This window comes from Paramisgurnus dabryanus, chromosome 5 (assembly GCF_030506205.2).
Source record: "Paramisgurnus dabryanus chromosome 5, PD_genome_1.1, whole genome shotgun sequence".
In the NCBI taxonomy this organism is placed as follows: domain Eukaryota; kingdom Metazoa; phylum Chordata; class Actinopteri; order Cypriniformes; family Cobitidae; genus Paramisgurnus; species Paramisgurnus dabryanus.
Window position 1 is genome coordinate 16,784,478 of NC_133341.1, and position 18,447 is coordinate 16,802,924.

The window sequence follows — 18,447 nt, forward strand, 5'->3', positions numbered from 1 at the left end:
ACAGCATAAACATCTACAGTATGTGTGTGTGACACTGACCTGAGCCCGCTGAGGGTAACGGTCGTCTGGTCTCCTCTACGGAGAGTGCAGACTCCGATGAGGGTGCTGGTGGTCCGGTCTCCTCAGCGGAGAACTCGGACTCCTCAGGTCACCCGCAGGCGATAGAGGAGAGGTAGGGGAGCTGGTGTGAACCCGCTCACGGCTCTCTCGATCCTCCGGAGACCTAGAGAGGGAAGAGGAATGCACTCTTATGTGTGGTTAAGTGGGTACCGGCCGAACAGCTGGTGGAACATATGCAAACCAAGGATTTTCCACCCGACCCTCTATCGGGGGAAGGAGCTCCATCTCCTGAAGAGTGATCCTCTGCCAATCCGGGTCGCCCTTCACTGGCCACTTAAACTCCCGAATTTCACGGGAAGCGGCTAAGCGGGCGGGGCGAGCTGCTGACGACCGGTTCCCCTGCGCTGCCGAGATGGGGTCCGAGGAGGGGAACGGAGGTGGTCGCCGCAGGACGCCGACGGCGAGAGGCAGACTGAGGAGCCGGCGTGGTGGACCAAGGGCAGCTCTCTTCCGCCGGGGCATGACCTAGGAGATCGCCTCAGTCTGCGCAGCGGAGCTGTCCGACTCCCCTGGCTCGCCGAAGAGGCCGGTCTGTGAGACAGGAGCATTCAAGTTGTTCTCGTCTGCGTCCGTCATGTCAGCCAGACACAGCCAAAGGTGGCGATCTTGAACCACTGTGGTGGACATCGCACGACTGAAGGTCGCGGGCTCCCTCGTAAAGCCTTGGTGAGCCTGCAGCAACGTTATTGCGTGCAGGGCCGAAGCCGCCTCTCCGACATGCCTGATGGGCAGCGTCCGTAACCGGACGACTGTCTACAAACACGGGAGGAAAGGGTTGGGTGGTCCCTCCAGGAACGCATCCCGCTCCACTGAAGGGGTCCCCGCCCTTAGCGGCTCCGTTGGTGAGGGAGGTGAGGGGTGAAGCTGAACGGCCGGACGGCCGCAAATCACGTCAGCTCTTCGTGCCGCGGGAAAGAAAGGCACAGGAGGAGAGGACCGAGAGGCCCGAGCAGCTCCGAAGTACCAATCATGTGGGCGGGACGGTTCGGGCGGAGAGGGGTTAACCTTTCCAACTCTACCGTCTCCGCCGCTCGCGGGCACGGCCGCCATCTCCGGAACGACTCTGCCTCGGAGGAAAAATGGACACCCCTCTGATGCTGCAGAAGTGACGGGACCAGAAGGAGGTCCAATGGATTCGGCAGACATCGTAGAACACGACTCTGCAGTCTCCACCGGAGCCTCAACCGGCTGAGGATGAGAAGGCCGGTAGGCGGAGGACGCATCCTCCATCCTACTCAGCGTAGTGACGCGAAGGGCGCCCTGCGAGCGCTTGACAGCCGCACCATGGCGACGTCAGCACTGCAAAGGCGCGGACAGCGTTCCCGTAGAAACGACAGTCGTCTCCGCAATCCAAGAGGGTTATGCTCTCACAGAGAGAACAGAAACTCTCCACGAACGCAGCCCCGGAGTGCTCGATGCCTGAGCACGAAGACAGCGCTCGTGACCGTCACTGGAACCCTTATACTTCTCACATCCAAGATCGCACGGGCGAAAAGCTATCCTGAAAAGGACGCTGATCCCCGCATATACGAGAGAGTGGCTGCCTTTAAAAAGACACAGAGCTCTCACGTATCACTCTTTTAGGGAAATCACTCTTTAGGTGCTCAGCTGATGATGCGCACAGGGAAGGCAACGCACACACTAAACTCAAAACAAAAAAGATGCAGAGCCGTGGAATACTGCGAGCGTCCGCTGTGTTAGTACTGCTTGTCAATCAACTTCAGCAACCGTTCCCAGAAGAGCAGAGAGTAGCTTCTCAGTAGCAGATAAAGCCGGCTTTCGAAGCGAAAAAGCTAATTTCCCTATTTGCACCTGCTGCTTATAAAGGCACCTGGCGGGGCGGCGCCAGCATTATGCAAATATCTCAATGCCAAGTTCATTGGCGTTTTTGTAGTAAACGAAGCAGATTGGTCTCTCTAAGCGAGTTCCCAATTCGTCGGTCACGACGTGACGTCGTAGTGACCGACTGAAAGGGAACTGAAGTTTCAATACATTTCTTTGTCACTTATTCATAGAAGTATACTGTATGGAAAGGCTTAAATTGTACTGTAAATGTTGAAGCACAATAAAGTAATAAAAATACATCCCCCCGAGCTGAGATATCACAGTCATCTAACTTCATAGGACACAGGTGTTCTGATTTACAGAAAGTACAATGTTCATAAGAAACCCATCATGAGCTATAGACTCTTTCTGTCAACTTAAGTTAGCATACAGAGATGCTTGCATTCACTGTTATGATTTCTGTAGAAATTGCAGTACTACTGGCAGCTGTTTGCCAGTAACTTACTGTAGATTTGAATTTATATTATGTATTGGCAACAATTTCTTCAAAGTTAAATTAACATTAAGCATAAAGTGTCTTTACATAAAACCTAAATAACAGCCTCATGCAAAGCATTCTTGGAACCAAAACCTTAAGAAAAAAAACAGAAAAAGGTTGATGAGGATTTCTGGTTCCCGGAATGCTTTGCATGAGGCTGTTATTTTATTCTTTAAAGATATAGACTTGTTAATGTTTAATGTTTATTTAACTTTGAACAAACTGTTGCCAGTAAATAACAAAAATTCAAATCTACAGTAACTGGCAAATAGCTGCATAATAATACAGCAGCAATTTTTAATTTTTAACTACAAATTAAGAAAAATTTAATACAAATTACACTTTTTCACATATAGTGGCAGAAAAACAGTTTAAAAAATATCCATACAGTAATTTCAAAAAGAGGTCATATTAGTAACAGAGAGTTAAATATTGGTACCAAATGTATTATCTGTACCTTAATTGTAGATATTAGTACTTTTTAAAGTGCTCTGCCTGCCCAAAGGACAGCTTGGGACTATTTTTTGACAGTTTTTTTCTGAAAGTGTAACACGCAATCCTGCATGTTTCAAACATATTCCTTATTTTTTCATACTGCATTACGTCCATTCTACCAACAATTATCTTTCCATTGCTGTTTTTTTACACATTTAGAGACATACAGTACTGTGCAAAGTCTTAGGCCACCATTACCAGCTTTTTTGTTTTAGCAAAGTTTTAATGTTCATCCTTATTTATTTTTCACTCTTTTTTAAGATACAAACAGAAATACAGGAACTATGTACACAAAATTAAAAACCAAAAATTTTTCAGATGTCTTCTTCAGGCATCAGTCAGTATTTAGTGTGACCTCTCTTGGCACAAAACACATTTTGAGCTTTTTGAGCTGAAGTCACTCGATTAAAATTAGAAATTAGAATGTCTTTTCATTTAGGTTTATGAGATCCTGCAGCTGGCTGCTATTGCTCAAGTGGAAGGGGAGTTTACCCTAAATACTTGACACTTCAGCTTATACTTTTATACTGTTTTTAATACACATTTCCTGTATTTTCTGGTTGTATATTTTAATAAAGAGACTGAGAAATAATTATATATGATCAATATACAATTGCAAAAACAACAAATCTAATGGTAACATGGTGCCCTAAGAGTTTTGCACAGTAGTGTATATTTTCTACACAAAAATATTTAATATAAAAAGCAATTTTTTAAAGCCCAACTTTGGCGTCTTACCAAGATGCAGAGTAAGGTTGACTGAATTAGGATACTGAACTCCATAGAACATGGACTGACTCTGCCACCAGGTGTGCTCTTCATCCGCATGGAAGTCCGTCAGGTAAGAGGCGTTGCGGTTCAGTTCCAAGTCAAAGGCGTCACAGCGGTGACATGATCGCGTGGAGCCCGTCTGCATGCAGTAGTCCTCGGGCGGGATGCCGCACACGTTTGAAACGATCACGGAACGATTGAAGGCTGCGTTTTCAAATTTAGGCATGCAGCGGTTTGGGTTGCCCTCCTCATCGTAACAAGAGTCCATACCAGCAAGAATAGAGGAGAAGGTGGTGAAAAGCAAAAGAACAAGAGAAAGCGACGTGTGGAGTCTATCCATTATTCTGCTCAAAAAAGAAACAAACTTCAGAAGAACAAGGAACGTGTAGGAAATTATCCAAATCAGACCCACATGCTACACAGGAACTTAGAGGAAGTTGAGTTTTTCTGTGCTAAAGTTCAAAGACAAGCAGAAAAATATCCCATAGCAGTCATGCATATACAGTAGATAAAGATGCACTTATTCTTCGTAAACTTTAAAAAAGCACACCTCTGAATTTGCATACATGCAACAGTGTTTCACACAACACACAAGCTGATTTATCTCACATACAAATTCATGCACACATACATTTGACTGAGCAGGAAAGGTGTGAAGAATCCAAAATATTACTTCATCCTTCTATCCACAGTTTATTTCCATCTTGTTGCCTTTCAACAGGTTATTCAACAGCTCTATCAAGCCTGGGATACAAACTCTCTCATGCGAATTCACAGTCAGAATAGAGGGTGGAGAGAAAGGTTGGAGGGAGTTAAGGGGTCGACCAATAATTAGATAAAAGAGGGAGGGGCTACAAAATGGAAAAGAGAAGTTTGGATGAGAGACGGCCTTTTCTGTGTGGTGAGACATGGCTAATAAACTTCACTGACAACAGGATTTGTGGGGACCCATTTATCACTTAGCAATACATTAATATTTAACTTAATCTAATTGAATGCAAATTAAATCAAGTTTTCGTTGTACACATAAATATTTGAACTGATCAGTTAGTCGCACAGTGTTTGCGGTAAATGACAATTAATTTCAGCAAAGTGTAGTTTAATAATGTGAGCTTATTGAGTAAATGCAATCTCAAGTAGTAACTAAATTATTTGTTTAACAAATGCAGTGAAGAGAATGGATTGTTTGATTTTCATTTTTAAATACAGTATAGGAGAGTTTGTGCCGCACTGAAATGCAGTCATTACAGAGGAGCAAAATGAAATGCAATATACCCATGACATGGCTTTTCTTTGAATAGATAGTGATTCCATTTAGTTGTGGAGCAATTTCTGTACTGCTTAAATTGAAATGCAATGCAAAAGTCAGCATCATGCGGTGATATGCAATTATGTGCCAGCTGTACCTGCCAAATGTGAAACAATACACTTGCAATATAATCAAATGTGTGGATTATATTTCAAAGTGTGAATGTCATTTTTATCAGGTTAATTCAGGATTTCTTTTTTTCAAAGCAAATCATCACTCATTTAAATTAAGTGATAATTGGCTTTAATTATTAATTAATCACAGTTGTGCTTTTTTCAGTTTTGCTAATAAAATGCAATGTCACTGTTGTATTGTATTCAACATCATTCCTCTGTAAAGTTTTTGTTACACAAAGAAAAAAATCTCCATACTTGTAGCCATATTAGTAAACAGGCATTTAATTGGCTTTGTCTCAAAGCGAGCAGGGTGCAATCTGGCGGCTTTATAGCACCGTGCTGCCGGGCAGCTCCTTAGAGCCACAACTGCTGTAAAAACGGCCCATCATTATTTTATCAAGATGAATGAGCACACTTCACACTGCGGACCAACTAAACATCCATGGGAGAGAATACAGGGGTAGGGGAGCGGACATTCATTTATCATTTGGCACACAAAAACGGGCATCATTTGTAAATGAACTAAAACCGGTTCTTAGTAGCACACTTGGGGGAGGACAGCTGTCTAAACGTCTTGTCATAATTTACATTTATAATGATATGAGTTAGTAATGAGGATAATTAAAGAAATTCAGTGTCTTAACTGTAGTATGAAGGCCTGACTTGGACATTGACAAATGTGGATCAATATCTACTGTAACTTTCAAACTGTGCACTAACATTTTAAATTTATGTATTTTGCTTTTATTCAAAATGAGCTACAGGTATACATTTTCATCAGTAATTGTGTTCACTGGAAATCACCCGCCCCCCCAAACAGTGGCATCATGCACCAATTTTTTTAAGAGACCACAGTGTACACAGCTCACAGAATGTAAATGATTTAAAACATTTGTAGATAAAATTATTAGAAGAATATTGTGCATATTGAGGTTGCATGCAAAATCCATTTGGCAAAAAAAAAAAAAAACTTTGAATGGGCATGAAGCCTCTGCCCCCAAAGCCTTTTGTGCTACTAATACAACGCGGTACCAGCTAAACTACAGTAGTTGTGGTTATATTGTCAATATTGTAAACAAAAGGAAACATCACCGTTTTTCAATATTTTACTATGTTCTTACCTCAGCTTAGATGAATTATACATACTTTCCACCTCTTTTCAATGTGTGCACTTGCATCTTTGTACAGCGCGTCATGACTGTGTTAGCATTTAGCCTAGCAGAATTTATTCCTTAGGATCCAAACAGGGATGAATTTTGAAGCCACCAAACACTTCAATGTTTTCATTATTTAAAGACTGTTACATGAGTAGTTACACGAGTAAGTATGGTGGCACAAAATAAAACGTGGTGATTTTTTAAGCGGATAAAAAATTAGATATTGTATGGCGGAAGAGAGTGGTGTTTTCCTTTAAAGGCTGGTTTCCTTGACAGGGCTTACTGTATCCTAGTCGCAGATCAAAATGCATGTTTGAGCTTCCTTAATTTCAAAACATTGAATTTCTTACACTGACATATCGTAACATATATCAGCGATATTGTTTTGTCTTAAAATGCACACCAGTATTGCTTGTAAGGTATGTTTGTAAAACTACTTAAATATCCTAATATAAGGCCTTATATAATGCTTACATGCATTATATTTAATGAAACATGTCAAAAATGCTGTAATGTAGGTTGTTCTGTTATCACTGCATTGTCTTTGTTTATAATAATATTTGAGAAAGTTAAACAAGCTGTGTAAAATGTGTAATCTAGCACTAAAATATCACTCAAAGTGGTTCACTGGCTCGTAATCACAGGGAAACCATTTTGGGGCAGTTTCCCGGACCGGGCTTAGTCCCAGACTAAAATGCATGTTTGAGCTGCTTTAATTTAAAAACAGCTTGTCCTGTTAAATTTTTAAATATTTTGTTGACATTGTTTTGTCTTGAGATGCTGTAGTGTTTTTTGTAAGGTGTGTTTGTAAAAACTTCTTAAATGACCTAATATTAATCTGGCCTAGTCCTGGATTAATCTTAACCCTGTCCGGGAAACTGCCCCTTTAAGTGCTAAACATCACCTATGTAGAACCTGTGTAGCACCTGTGAAGAGCCGTATTGTGCTATGTTGAACCATAAGTGGTGCTATGCTTTAGCACCACTTATGGTTCCACAGAGGTGCTATATAGGTGCTCTGTAGTGCTAAAAATTGTTCCCTTATGATTACGAGCTTTTAGTATTTAGCACCATTTTTGTGTGTAGAATGTATAATGCATTATTAATGCATATTCCCACAGGAGCATATGGCACTTTCCATAAATGGGGTACAAAATAGGGCACTGCACTTCTAAGATATAATTTTTTCCTCAATGAATGGTCAGTGAAAGGAGATTCAAGTCCTTGTCAACCTCAAGAGGACAAACTAAATATTATATGAGCTATTTTATTTTCTATTCATTTTGTATGAGGTTTGTAATTTTTTCAGCCTTGTTACCACATTTATGTCATGTCTAAACAGATCTTGAAAACCCTTATTTGTGTGATATTGTAGTGTTTTAGCAATAAACATCTGAATAAAGTAGATGATGTACCTTTATGGGTCTATACAGGGGCTAGGACTAATTATTTGGGGCTCCAATAAAATTTTTACATTTATTTTTTTACAGTGAAATGAGCCATGAGCCTTTTAAAATGAACCTTCAGCACACACACGCCCTAACCCCAACCATCACAAAAAACTTTCTGCTACTTCACATTTTTTATAAACATCATTCTGTTTGATTTACAAGTTTGTTTCCTCATGGGGACCTCAAAATGTCCCCACAAGGTTACAAAAATACTGGTATTCCTATCTTTATGGGGACAATTGGTCCCCACAATGTGATAATTACCAGGCACACACACACACACACACACACACACACACACACACACACACACACACACACACACACACACACACACACACACACACACACACACACACACACACACACACACACACACACACACACACACACACACACACACACTCTGGTTTTCATGTTTTGTGGGGACATTCCATAGACGTAATGCATTTTATACCATACAAACTGTATATTCTATTCCCCTTACCTACCCCATTCCCAGGGGCGTAGCACAAGGTCCCGGGCCCTATGCATAGGCAGTCCTGATGGGCCCCCCATTTTTCCATATAGTTTTCTAATCACTACACGAACAAACTGTATGATAACCAAACAAGAATTGATTCAGAAATATTTTATTTTGTTGAAGTAACAAGACATTAAATTTTAGAACATTTTTTATATTATGCTTTATTACTTTAAGGCATAAATTAAATCTTAAATATGCCATTTTAGTTTTGTACATTAACAAAAAGCTCCATTCATATTAAAAGACGAACAAAACATGTATCACTAGTCATTTTATATGGAAAAAAGGCAAAATGAAACAAATGCTATTGCTTGCATACTATAGCCTATTCATTTAAAATTAAACATTTTTTTTCAAAAATAGGCTATTGTTTTGTATGCAAACAGCTGTTAGTATACAGTTTATTTATTTAGCCTTTCAACTCAATTTGCATGTAGTCTATGACCAAATTATCATCTGAAAGTGTATATTCTGCTTTTTCATTGGGTTGTCTCAGTTCATTTTAGCACTAACAATCGCAGCCAGGAAAATTCAAACAGTTTAGCCAGAGGTGGAAAGAGTAATAAGATATTAGTAGTTGTAACGGGCCAGCATTCGTCAAACTTTTATGACCCCCTCCCCCACCCGGTGACAGTTGCTGTCTGACAGGTCGTTTTTATGACCCCTTTGACAGGGGGGCGGGACCATCAATCAAAATCTGTACAAGTTGTCAACTTTAGACAGAAAGTATTTAATGGTTTTATTGCCGGTCATTTAGAGTGATTGTTTTTCCTGAGTGTGTTTTATGTCAAGCGTATGCTGTCATGTTTAATGACGGCTCGTGTTTCGACATTTGCTGTTTATTGACATTTGATGTCAGCTCTCAACCATACTCCCTCCTTTGCTCGCCCGTGCGCTTCTCAACACTGCGTGTCACACCGCGGGGGTGTTGTTGAATCTAAAGTTTTGCAACAGCATAAGTTTATTTAAAGGCAATCACGAATCATATATATATATATATATATATATATATATATATATATGTGATTAGATGTAACTGGTTAAACTTAAAGCCGATATTTTCTATCGAACTAGTCTATTTTCTGTTCAGACACAAAGTTTTCTGATGCTGATATTATGTCAGTGTGTGTTTGTGTGGGGGTCGTGTGATGTAATCTTTGAAAGTTTATGACCGAACCTTTATTGGGGAGCAACAAGAGATCTCCCGGAATCAGTTTGGATGGAGCAGAGCTGTTATACTCAAGTCTATTGGTATGTATGTGTTTCGCTGTGTTCGTTCCAGTATTTTGTCTGATTTATTTAAAAACTAAAAATTCAATCTGGTATTGCAGCGAAATTGTCTAAACTGGTATTAACTATTCCTGGTAAATCGCGGAGAAGAGTGGTCTGAACAAAAAAGTCAGCCGAGACTAGAACCTCCGCAGCGTAACAAGGAAATCTTGGAACAAAAGAGACGCCGAGTGGATCGTGTTGTGCGGTGTGTATCTATATAATCCTGTTACAATAGATTTAAACAAACTGGTTTGTTTTAATATTTTCTAATAATATGTGTTATCTGTTTACAGATTGGATATCAGAGGCAACGCGAGTATTGTGTGTACTATTGCAAAAATATATATATCGGATCTCCACGGTACGTTTATATTGCATAAGAAAAAAGTTGTTTTATTTAGATATTTGTCCTAATAACTTGTTTTTATCTGTTTACAGGTTAGGATACAGACCACAACGCTTTGGACGTATCTTTAAAAAAGAGAAAAATCAGAGACTTTTCGGATTTGTCTGGGGACATTTTAAACATTTTGTGTCAAATTGGATTTAAAACATTTCGGATACTGGATACCTAGTTTGATTTGTCCACAGAGCTTGTTTAAGACGTTTTCACCTCATTTTAGGGTTTATTTTTAATTAAAGGCTTCTTAAAACATGTATGAAAATGTGTTTATTATACAATGAGTCTTATATTGTCTGCTCTGACAAAAATAAATTATTATTTTAGATCTTAGGTCAAATGACTGCGTGTGTTTTATGTCAAGCGTATGCTGTTATGTTTAATGATGGCTCGTGTGTGACAGCTCGTGTTTTGGCATTCGATGTCAGCTCTCACCCTTCCTCCCTACTGTCTCACAAGCCATGCATTCATTCACAGGGGTGCGTGTTGTAAAGCGAGTAAAGATTTCTAAAACCCAACGTGGGTAAAATAATTCCCCATTACGGGGGTCAAAAAAGTAAATGTTTATTTTAGATTTAGACAAATCATGAACAATGTTATAATTAAAACTTTTGTTTGTAACATCACAAGTTATTTAATTAAATATTCCGTATACGTGTATAGTTTAAGCAATGACCTGAGCCATATCCTTCGGCGCCGTCAATACTACAATATTTAGACGATAGTCTAAACTAAATAAAATTTTTAAACGGTTTCAGGAACTCCGTGAATCTTTTCATAACCTGCTCTATAGTTTCACGCGTATTAAAGATCCGGCGGTGCCTGACAAAGCGCCGGGTGTGTGTTCATATATGCCGTTTTAAATTAACCTTAATAAAACGTAATTCTGTCCACTATGGCAAAATAGGAGTTTATTTTAGATTTAGGGGAATCTTTAACCAAGGCTCTGATTAAGACATATGTATACGTGCACCGATGGTGACAGAGAAACTTATAGCTGACGTTAATAAACTTTTTAAATGTTTTTAAGACGTCTACAACTCATTTTAGGGGTTTATTTTTAATTAAACGCTTCTTAAAACATGTGTGAATATGTGTATATTATACAAAGAGTATTATATTGTCTGCTCTGACAAAAATAAATTATTATTTTAGATTTTAGGACAAATGACTGTGTCTATCTTATAAATACAACTTGATATATACGTTTGTTTTGTCAAGAGACTTTTTTAAAGTCACGCAAGAATAAAATCTTTTAGTTGTAATTGGTTAACATTAAATGTACTATTATCTATTTAACTATAAGCTATATTTTTCTGATCAGATATTTTTCTGTTTCTGATGATGGTCTTATAACAGTGTGTGTGGGATGATGATCCCACACACAAATGGGGCAATGTTTGAAATAGTTTGCCCGTATAGCATCTAAATTCGGGACCAATAGATTAAAGACATTGCCCCATTTGTAGATGTATGCATCTTAATTTATATGTGTTTTAACAAACGCATCCTCTCTTGTTTTGCGTTGTTTCATCGCATCTTTGTTGTTACATACAAAAGACTCTACACTTTATGTTAAAAGGTTTACTAAATAAAAACCTAATCAATCTTTATTATTTTGCAGACTTTGTTATGTACAACACGCTATTGGGGGTATCACCTGTTACAGATTCAGACATATTGCTATCCTAGTTTGTTTTGATGTAAAAGATTTATCAAGTAAATCTAAAATACTTTGCATTGTTGTTTTAAACAGTTAGTACTACCTTTAAGAGTTTGACAAGGTGTTACATAAACTACAGAAATGAATGAGTTTTGTTTGAATCTGATGAGTTTACAAAATCTCTGTCATTAGTTGACACTAACAAATAAAAACTATGAACAACTTATGAAAAGACAAACGTATGACCTCTGCCTAAGTTTGAACAGCAACATGTTTGTTTAAGAAATACACACGTAAGACCATCTGTTGAATTTACAAAATCTCAGACATCAGTTGACACTAGCTACAAGAAACTTTGAACAAATGTATGTAGAGACAAAAGTATGATGACTACCTAAGTTTGAAAAGCATAAATTTGTTTCAGAAAATACACATGTAAGAACATATGATGAAATTTACAAATCTCAGACATGAGTTGACACTATCGAAGAAAAACTATGAACAACTTATCGAAAGACAAACGTATGAAGACTGTCTAAGATTGTAAAGAAAAGTTTGTTTAAGAAAATACACAAGTAAGAAACATCTGATGAATTTACAAAATCTCAGACATTAGTTGACACTAACGAAGAAAAAACTTTGATCAAGTGTTTGAGGCGACAAAAGTGTGTATCCTAACTATGTTTGAAAAACAAAAAATGTTTGTTTGAGAAAATATACACGTAAGAAACATCTGATGAATTTACAAAATCTCAGACATAAGTTGACACTACCACATAAAAAACTATGAACAACTTATCGAAAGACAAAAGTATGATGACTACCTAAGTTTGAAAAGCATAAATTTGTTTTAGAAAATACACATGTAAGAACATCTGATGAATTTACAAATCTCAGACATGAGTTGACACTAGCGAAGAAAAACTATGAACAACTTATCGAAAGACAAACGTATGAAGACTGTCTAAGATTGAAAAGAAAAGTTTGTTTTAGAAAATACACAAGTAAGAAACATCTGATGAATTTACAAAATCTCAGACATTATTTGACACTAACGAAAAAAAACTTTGATCAAGTGTTTGAGGCGACAAAAGTGTGTATCCTAACTATGTTTGGAAAACAAAAAAATGTTTGTTTAAGAAAATATACACGTAAGAAACATCTGATGAATTTACAAAATCTCAGACATAAGTTGACACTACCACATAAAAAACTATGAACAACTTATCGAAAGACAAAAGTATGATGACTACCTAAGTTTGAAAAGCATAAATTTGTTTAAGAAAATACACATGTAAGAACATCTGATGAAATTTACAAATCTCAGACATGAGTTGACACTAGCGAAGAAAAACTATGAACAACTTATCGAAAGACAAACGTATGAAGACTGTCTAAGATTGAAAAGAATAGTTTGTTTAAGAAAATACACAAGTAAGAAACATCTGATGAATTTACAAAATCTCAGACATTAGTTGTCGCTAGCGAAGAAAAAACTTTGATCAGGTGTTTGAGGCGACAAACATGTGTATCCTAACTAAGTTTGAAAAGAAAAGTTTGTTTCAGAAAAAATACGCGAACCTAGCAACATCATTAACAAACCATAGGTAAAATATAATTTCATGTTTGCTTATTATGCACTGATAGATGTTGACCTTAGTTGAACCTAACCCCACAGGCATACCAAGGGTCTGCTCCACTTCATAAAAAATCCTGTCATTGGGGGGGTTTGTGCTGTAAGTTGTAAAGCTAAAGACTCTGATTGACCTTAAACCTAATCTAACCTAATATCAGGTTAGGATGTTCGAATAGTATATTTTTATTTTTATTATTAAGTCTAGTGTGTCTCTGTAAGCCATGGCAATTTTGTTAAAATGTTTTGTCTTTAAATAAATGTTTGTTGTCACGTTAGTGACATCCTGGCTTATAACATCGTCAACTTTGATAAATAATATTTGCTAACATTTTATTGTTCCCTAAATGGATAACAGAGGGGTTTAAGGTTACATTAATTAAAAAACAACACCACAATGTGAGATAAAATGTCTTAAACCTTTTAAGTTTCTTTAAATCGCAAATAATGGATAACATGATTTAATCAGTATCTGTGTAATGAAGCCTACATCTAAAAACCCTTACTTATTGTCAATGAGGACACAGACTTAATATCAAAACTTTAGTAACAAACAGAGACATCATAGACCACCATGCAAACACACACACACACACACACACACACACACACACACACACACACACGCACACACACACGCACACACACCTTGCAAAGACACGGGCTCATAAACACGCCCCCACATAAACAGCCTGGATGCACACACAGAGACACAAGCGCGATTTGGTGCTGCTCGTGTGACATTAGATATAAACTTACTCATACACACCTAGATGTTTAATTATGGAATGTGTATAAAAACTTTTGGATGTTAAAACAAAAAATTAAGATCGAATAGCTTTTGTCATAAAAGTCACATGGCCGTTTCATTTTAAAACCCGCATGTTTAAATCAGAGGCGTTCTAAACTAGAAATGCTGACAGAATTGCATTTGTTGTATAATAAACACATAGAGGTTGGGATCCACAGCGGACACAAAACCAGGAAATGGGGTCAAAATGTCTTAAACAATAATGAGGTTCTTAACGCCATAAGAGCACCTCAGCGCACGTTCTCTGGCAACTGTGGTTCGCGCATTCATGTGTTTTAATCAGGGACTTGATTAAAGAATTCCCTAAATCTAAAATTAAACCCTTATTTTGTCAGAGCGGCCAGAATTACATTTTATTGTGTAATAAACACATATTCCCAGTTGGTTTTAAGATGTCATTAATTTAAAACAAAACCCCGAAGATATGAATTTTTTAATCGTTTTAAAGTTTCTTAACGGTGTATATGAACACGCATCCGCGTATGTTCTCTATTGTAAACGCTGGAACACAATCTAATGGCTTGATCAGAATATTGTGCACGAAAAGATTAAGATTTTATTTATATTAAAATAAATACCCTTTAGTCTAAAGACTTTAGTATTGTTGGGACCCCGGTGATTTTGACATCGTTCATCGCTATACACATACTGAATATTTCATTAAATAATTTGTTACAACTAAATGCTTTATTTTTGTCAGTGTGCTATTACATTTTTACCACTACAGTTTTAAAAAGACCCTAGTTTACAACCCGCCACCTGCTGTGAACAGCCATCATCATCCCACACACACTGTTATAAGACCATCATCAGAAACAGAAAAATATCTGATCAGAAAAATATAGCTTATAGTTAAATAGATAATAGTACATTTAATGTTAACCAATTACAACTAAAAGATTTTATTCTTGCGTGACTTTAAAAAAGTCTCTTGACAAAACAAACGTATATATCAAGTTGTATTTATAAGATAGACACAGTCATTTGTCCTAAAATCTAAAATAATAATTTATTTTTGTCAGAGCAGACAATATAATACTCTTTGTATAATATACACATATTCACACATGTTTTAAGAAGCGTTTAATTAAAAATAAACCCCTAAAATGAGTTGTAGACGTCTTAAAAACATTTAAAAAGTTTATTAACGTCAGCTATAAGTTTCTCTGTCACCATCGGTGCACGTATACATATGTCTTAATCAGAGCCTTGGTTAAAGATTCCCCTAAATCTAAAATAAACTCCTATTTTGCCATAGTGGACAGAATTACGTTTTATTAAGGTTAATTTAAAACGGCATATATGAACACACACCCGGCGCTTTGTCAGGCACCGCCGGATCTTTAATACGCGTGAAACTATAGAGCAGGTTATGAAAAGATTCACGGAGTTCCTGAAACCGTTTAAAAATTTTATTTAGTTTAGACTATCGTCTAAATATTGTAGTATTGACGGCGCCGAAGGATATGGCTCAGGTCATTGCTTAAACTATACACGTATACGGAATATTTAATTAAATAACTTGTGATGTTACAAACAAAAGTTTTAATTATAACATTGTTCATGATTTGTCTAAATCTAAAATAAACATTTACTTTTTTGACCCCCGTAATGGGGAATTATTTTACCCACGTTGGGTTTTAGAAATCTTTACTCGCTTTACAACACGCACCCCTGTGAATGAATGCATGGCTTGTGAGACAGTAGGGAGGAAGGGTGAGAGCTGACATCGAATGCCAAAACACGAGCTGTCACACACGAGCCATCATTAAACATAACAGCATACGCTTGACATAAAACACACGCAGTCATTTGACCTAAGATCTAAAATAATAATTTATTTTTGTCAGAGCAGACAATATAAGACTCATTGTATAATAAACACATTTTCATACATGTTTTAAGAAGCCTTTAATTAAAAATAAACCCTAAAATGAGGTGAAAACGTCTTAAACAAGCTCTGTGGACAAATCAAACTAGGTATCCAGTATCCGAAATGTTTTAAATCCAATTTGACACAAAATGTTTAAAATGTCCCCAGACAAATCCGAAAAGTCTCTGATTTTTCTCTTTTTTAAAGATACGTCCAAAGCGTTGTGGTCTGTATCCTAACCTGTAAACAGATAAAAACAAGTTATTAGGACAAATATCTAAATAAAACAACTTTTTTCTTATGCAATATAAACGTACCGTGGAGATCCGATATATATATTTTTGCAATAGTACACACAATACTCGCGTTGCCTCTGATATCCAATCTGTAAACAGATAACACATATTATTAGAAAATATTAAAACAAACCAGTTTGTTTAAATCTATTGTAACAGGATTATATAGATACACACCGCACAACACGATCCACTCGGCGTCTCTTTTGTTCCAAGATTTCCTTGTTACGCTGCGGAGGTTCTAGTCTCGGCTGACTTTTTTGTTCAGACCACTCTTCTCCGCGATTTACCAGGAATAGTTAATACCAGTTTAGACAATTTCGCTGCAATACCAGATTGAATTTTTAGTTTTTAAATAAATCAGACAAAATACTGGAACGAACACAGCGAAACACATACATACCAATAGACTTGAGTATAACAGCTCTGCTCCATCCAAACTGATTCCGGGAGATCTCTTGTTGCTCCCCAATAAAGGTTCGGTCATAAACTTTCAAAGATTACATCACACGACCCCCACACAAACACACACTGACATAATATCAGCATCAGAAAACTTTGTGTCTGAACAGAAAATAGACTAGTTCGATAGAAAATATCGGCTTTAAGTTTAACCAGTTACATCTAATCACATATATATATATATATATATATATATATATATATATATGATTCGTGATTGCCTTTAAATAAACTTATGCTGTTGCAAAACTTTAGATTCAACAACACCCCCGCGGTGTGACACGCAGTGTTGAGAAGCGCACGGGCGAGCAAAGGAGGGAGTATGGTTGAGAGCTGACATCAAATGTCAATAAACAGCAAATGTCGAAACACGAGCCGTCATTAAACATGACAGCATACGCTTGACATAAAACACACTCAGGAAAAACAATCACTCTAAATGACCGGCAATAAAACCATTAAATACTTTCTGTCTAAAGTTGACAACTTGTACAGATTTTGATTGATGGTCCCGCCCCCCTGTCAAAGGGGTCATAAAAACGACCTGTCAGACAGCAACTGTCACCGGGTGGGGGAGGGGGTCATAAAAGTTTGACGAATGCTGGCCCGTTACAACTACTGATATTCTACTTAAGTAAAAGTAAAGTTACTTTAATAATATTTTACTTAAGTAGTAAAAGTAAAGTTACTTGTCTAAAAATCTCCTCAAGTAAAAGTAAAAAGTAAGTCACTTTAACTTTACTCAGAGTAAAAGTTACTTTTTTACAGCGAGAAGAAGTGGAGAATTCTAGTATAGTTCAAAAACGACAAGGGAATATACATTTCAAACTAGTTGTTTTTAATTGTAGGAATATCTTTACAATTAAAGTGCAATAGCAAAAAGTTAATAAAGTAAAAGCTTTTATATAACTAAGAAACATTTATGGAATAGTTTAATGATTTTTACAGGTGAGTATGCACTTTTAAAGCAAAAATAATGAGCTCAGCAGCTAGTAAATACAATCACTATAGTAAGGTTGAAATTGATGTATTGCTGGGAACATTGTTATATAGTTTAAATGAGCATATCATGAGATGAGTGCATGGCTATATACTTTCATCCTTATTGTCTTTTATCTAACTTCCCAGACCTGGGTACCTGATGTAAGACCTTTATTCTTATTTCTCTCTCTCTCTCTCCAATGTCTAATGACCTGCGCATTCTCAAGGACGTTCTTAAGTTGTGGTTGACTTGATGCAAAGCTGATTGACATCGGAAGATAATGCGCATGGTATTAAAAACGCGTCGTGCAAATGAGCGATAAAACCCCGGTCCACAATTCCGTTCATATAAGCATAAATCCTACCTTACATAGGAATGAAACACTCGCTTCACGTCAGAGGAAAGTGGTCGCTTAAATATGGCCAGAGGTTTCTTTCATAAGAAATTAATTGAGGGTCTGCATTAGCGCGTGCCTGTCTCGTCCGTCTCCATGGTTCTTTTTGTGAGTTTAGCGCGTTCCCCGCCCATCAATCAATCATCATTCATCCGTGATTACCTTGCATTTTTAAAAATATTCTTTACTCAGTAACGGATATGATTTAAAAAATGTAGCGAAGTAGTATAGTAGGACGTTTGTTTTTTTCTTCTGCTGTCTTTTCTTTCTGTTTTGGTGGCCCAATTTAGCTTTCTTTGACAAAGACATTTCAACCGCACGCAGAAGTTTGCGCTCTACCAGACGCACAACTACAAACAAAATGCGCGTGCAGATGGACTAAACCATTTGGTGC

At 37.4% G+C, this 18,447-nt stretch overlaps 1 protein-coding gene and 2 long non-coding RNA genes across 4 annotated transcripts in view; 1 reads left to right on the forward strand and 2 right to left on the reverse strand.

Moving 5' to 3' along the window:
• The window catches only part of lamc3 (laminin, gamma 3), a 113,042-nt gene extending 108,568 nt beyond the window's left edge, over positions 1-4,474 (reverse strand). Inside the window, exons 1-2 of one of the 2 annotated variants that reach the window (XM_065266769.2) lie at positions 4,341-4,474; positions 3,677-4,053 (exon numbers count right to left, since the gene is read on the reverse strand). In XM_065266769.2, the coding sequence (XP_065122841.1) occupies positions 3,677-4,049 (373 nt within the window). In that variant the 5' untranslated portion in view covers positions 4,050-4,053; positions 4,341-4,474. The remainder of the gene's footprint in view (positions 1-3,676; positions 4,054-4,340) is intronic. The other variant, XM_065266768.2, reaches the window with a different exon arrangement.
• A 5,211-nt stretch (positions 4,475-9,685) lies between these two features.
• On the forward strand, positions 9,686-10,156 carry LOC141282241 (uncharacterized). The gene is made up of 3 exons (XR_012336768.1): positions 9,686-9,744; positions 9,833-9,900; positions 9,978-10,156. It is a non-coding gene; the product is annotated as an uncharacterized lncRNA (long non-coding RNA).
• Positions 10,157-15,961: 5,805 nt separating this feature from the next.
• LOC135775015 (uncharacterized) lies at positions 15,962-16,451 on the reverse strand. Its single transcript, XR_012336769.1, has 3 exons — positions 16,393-16,451; positions 16,237-16,304; positions 15,962-16,159 (listed from the first exon to the last, which is right to left on the reverse strand). It is a non-coding gene; the product is annotated as an uncharacterized lncRNA (long non-coding RNA).
• Between the last annotated feature and the right edge of the window lie 1,996 nt (positions 16,452-18,447).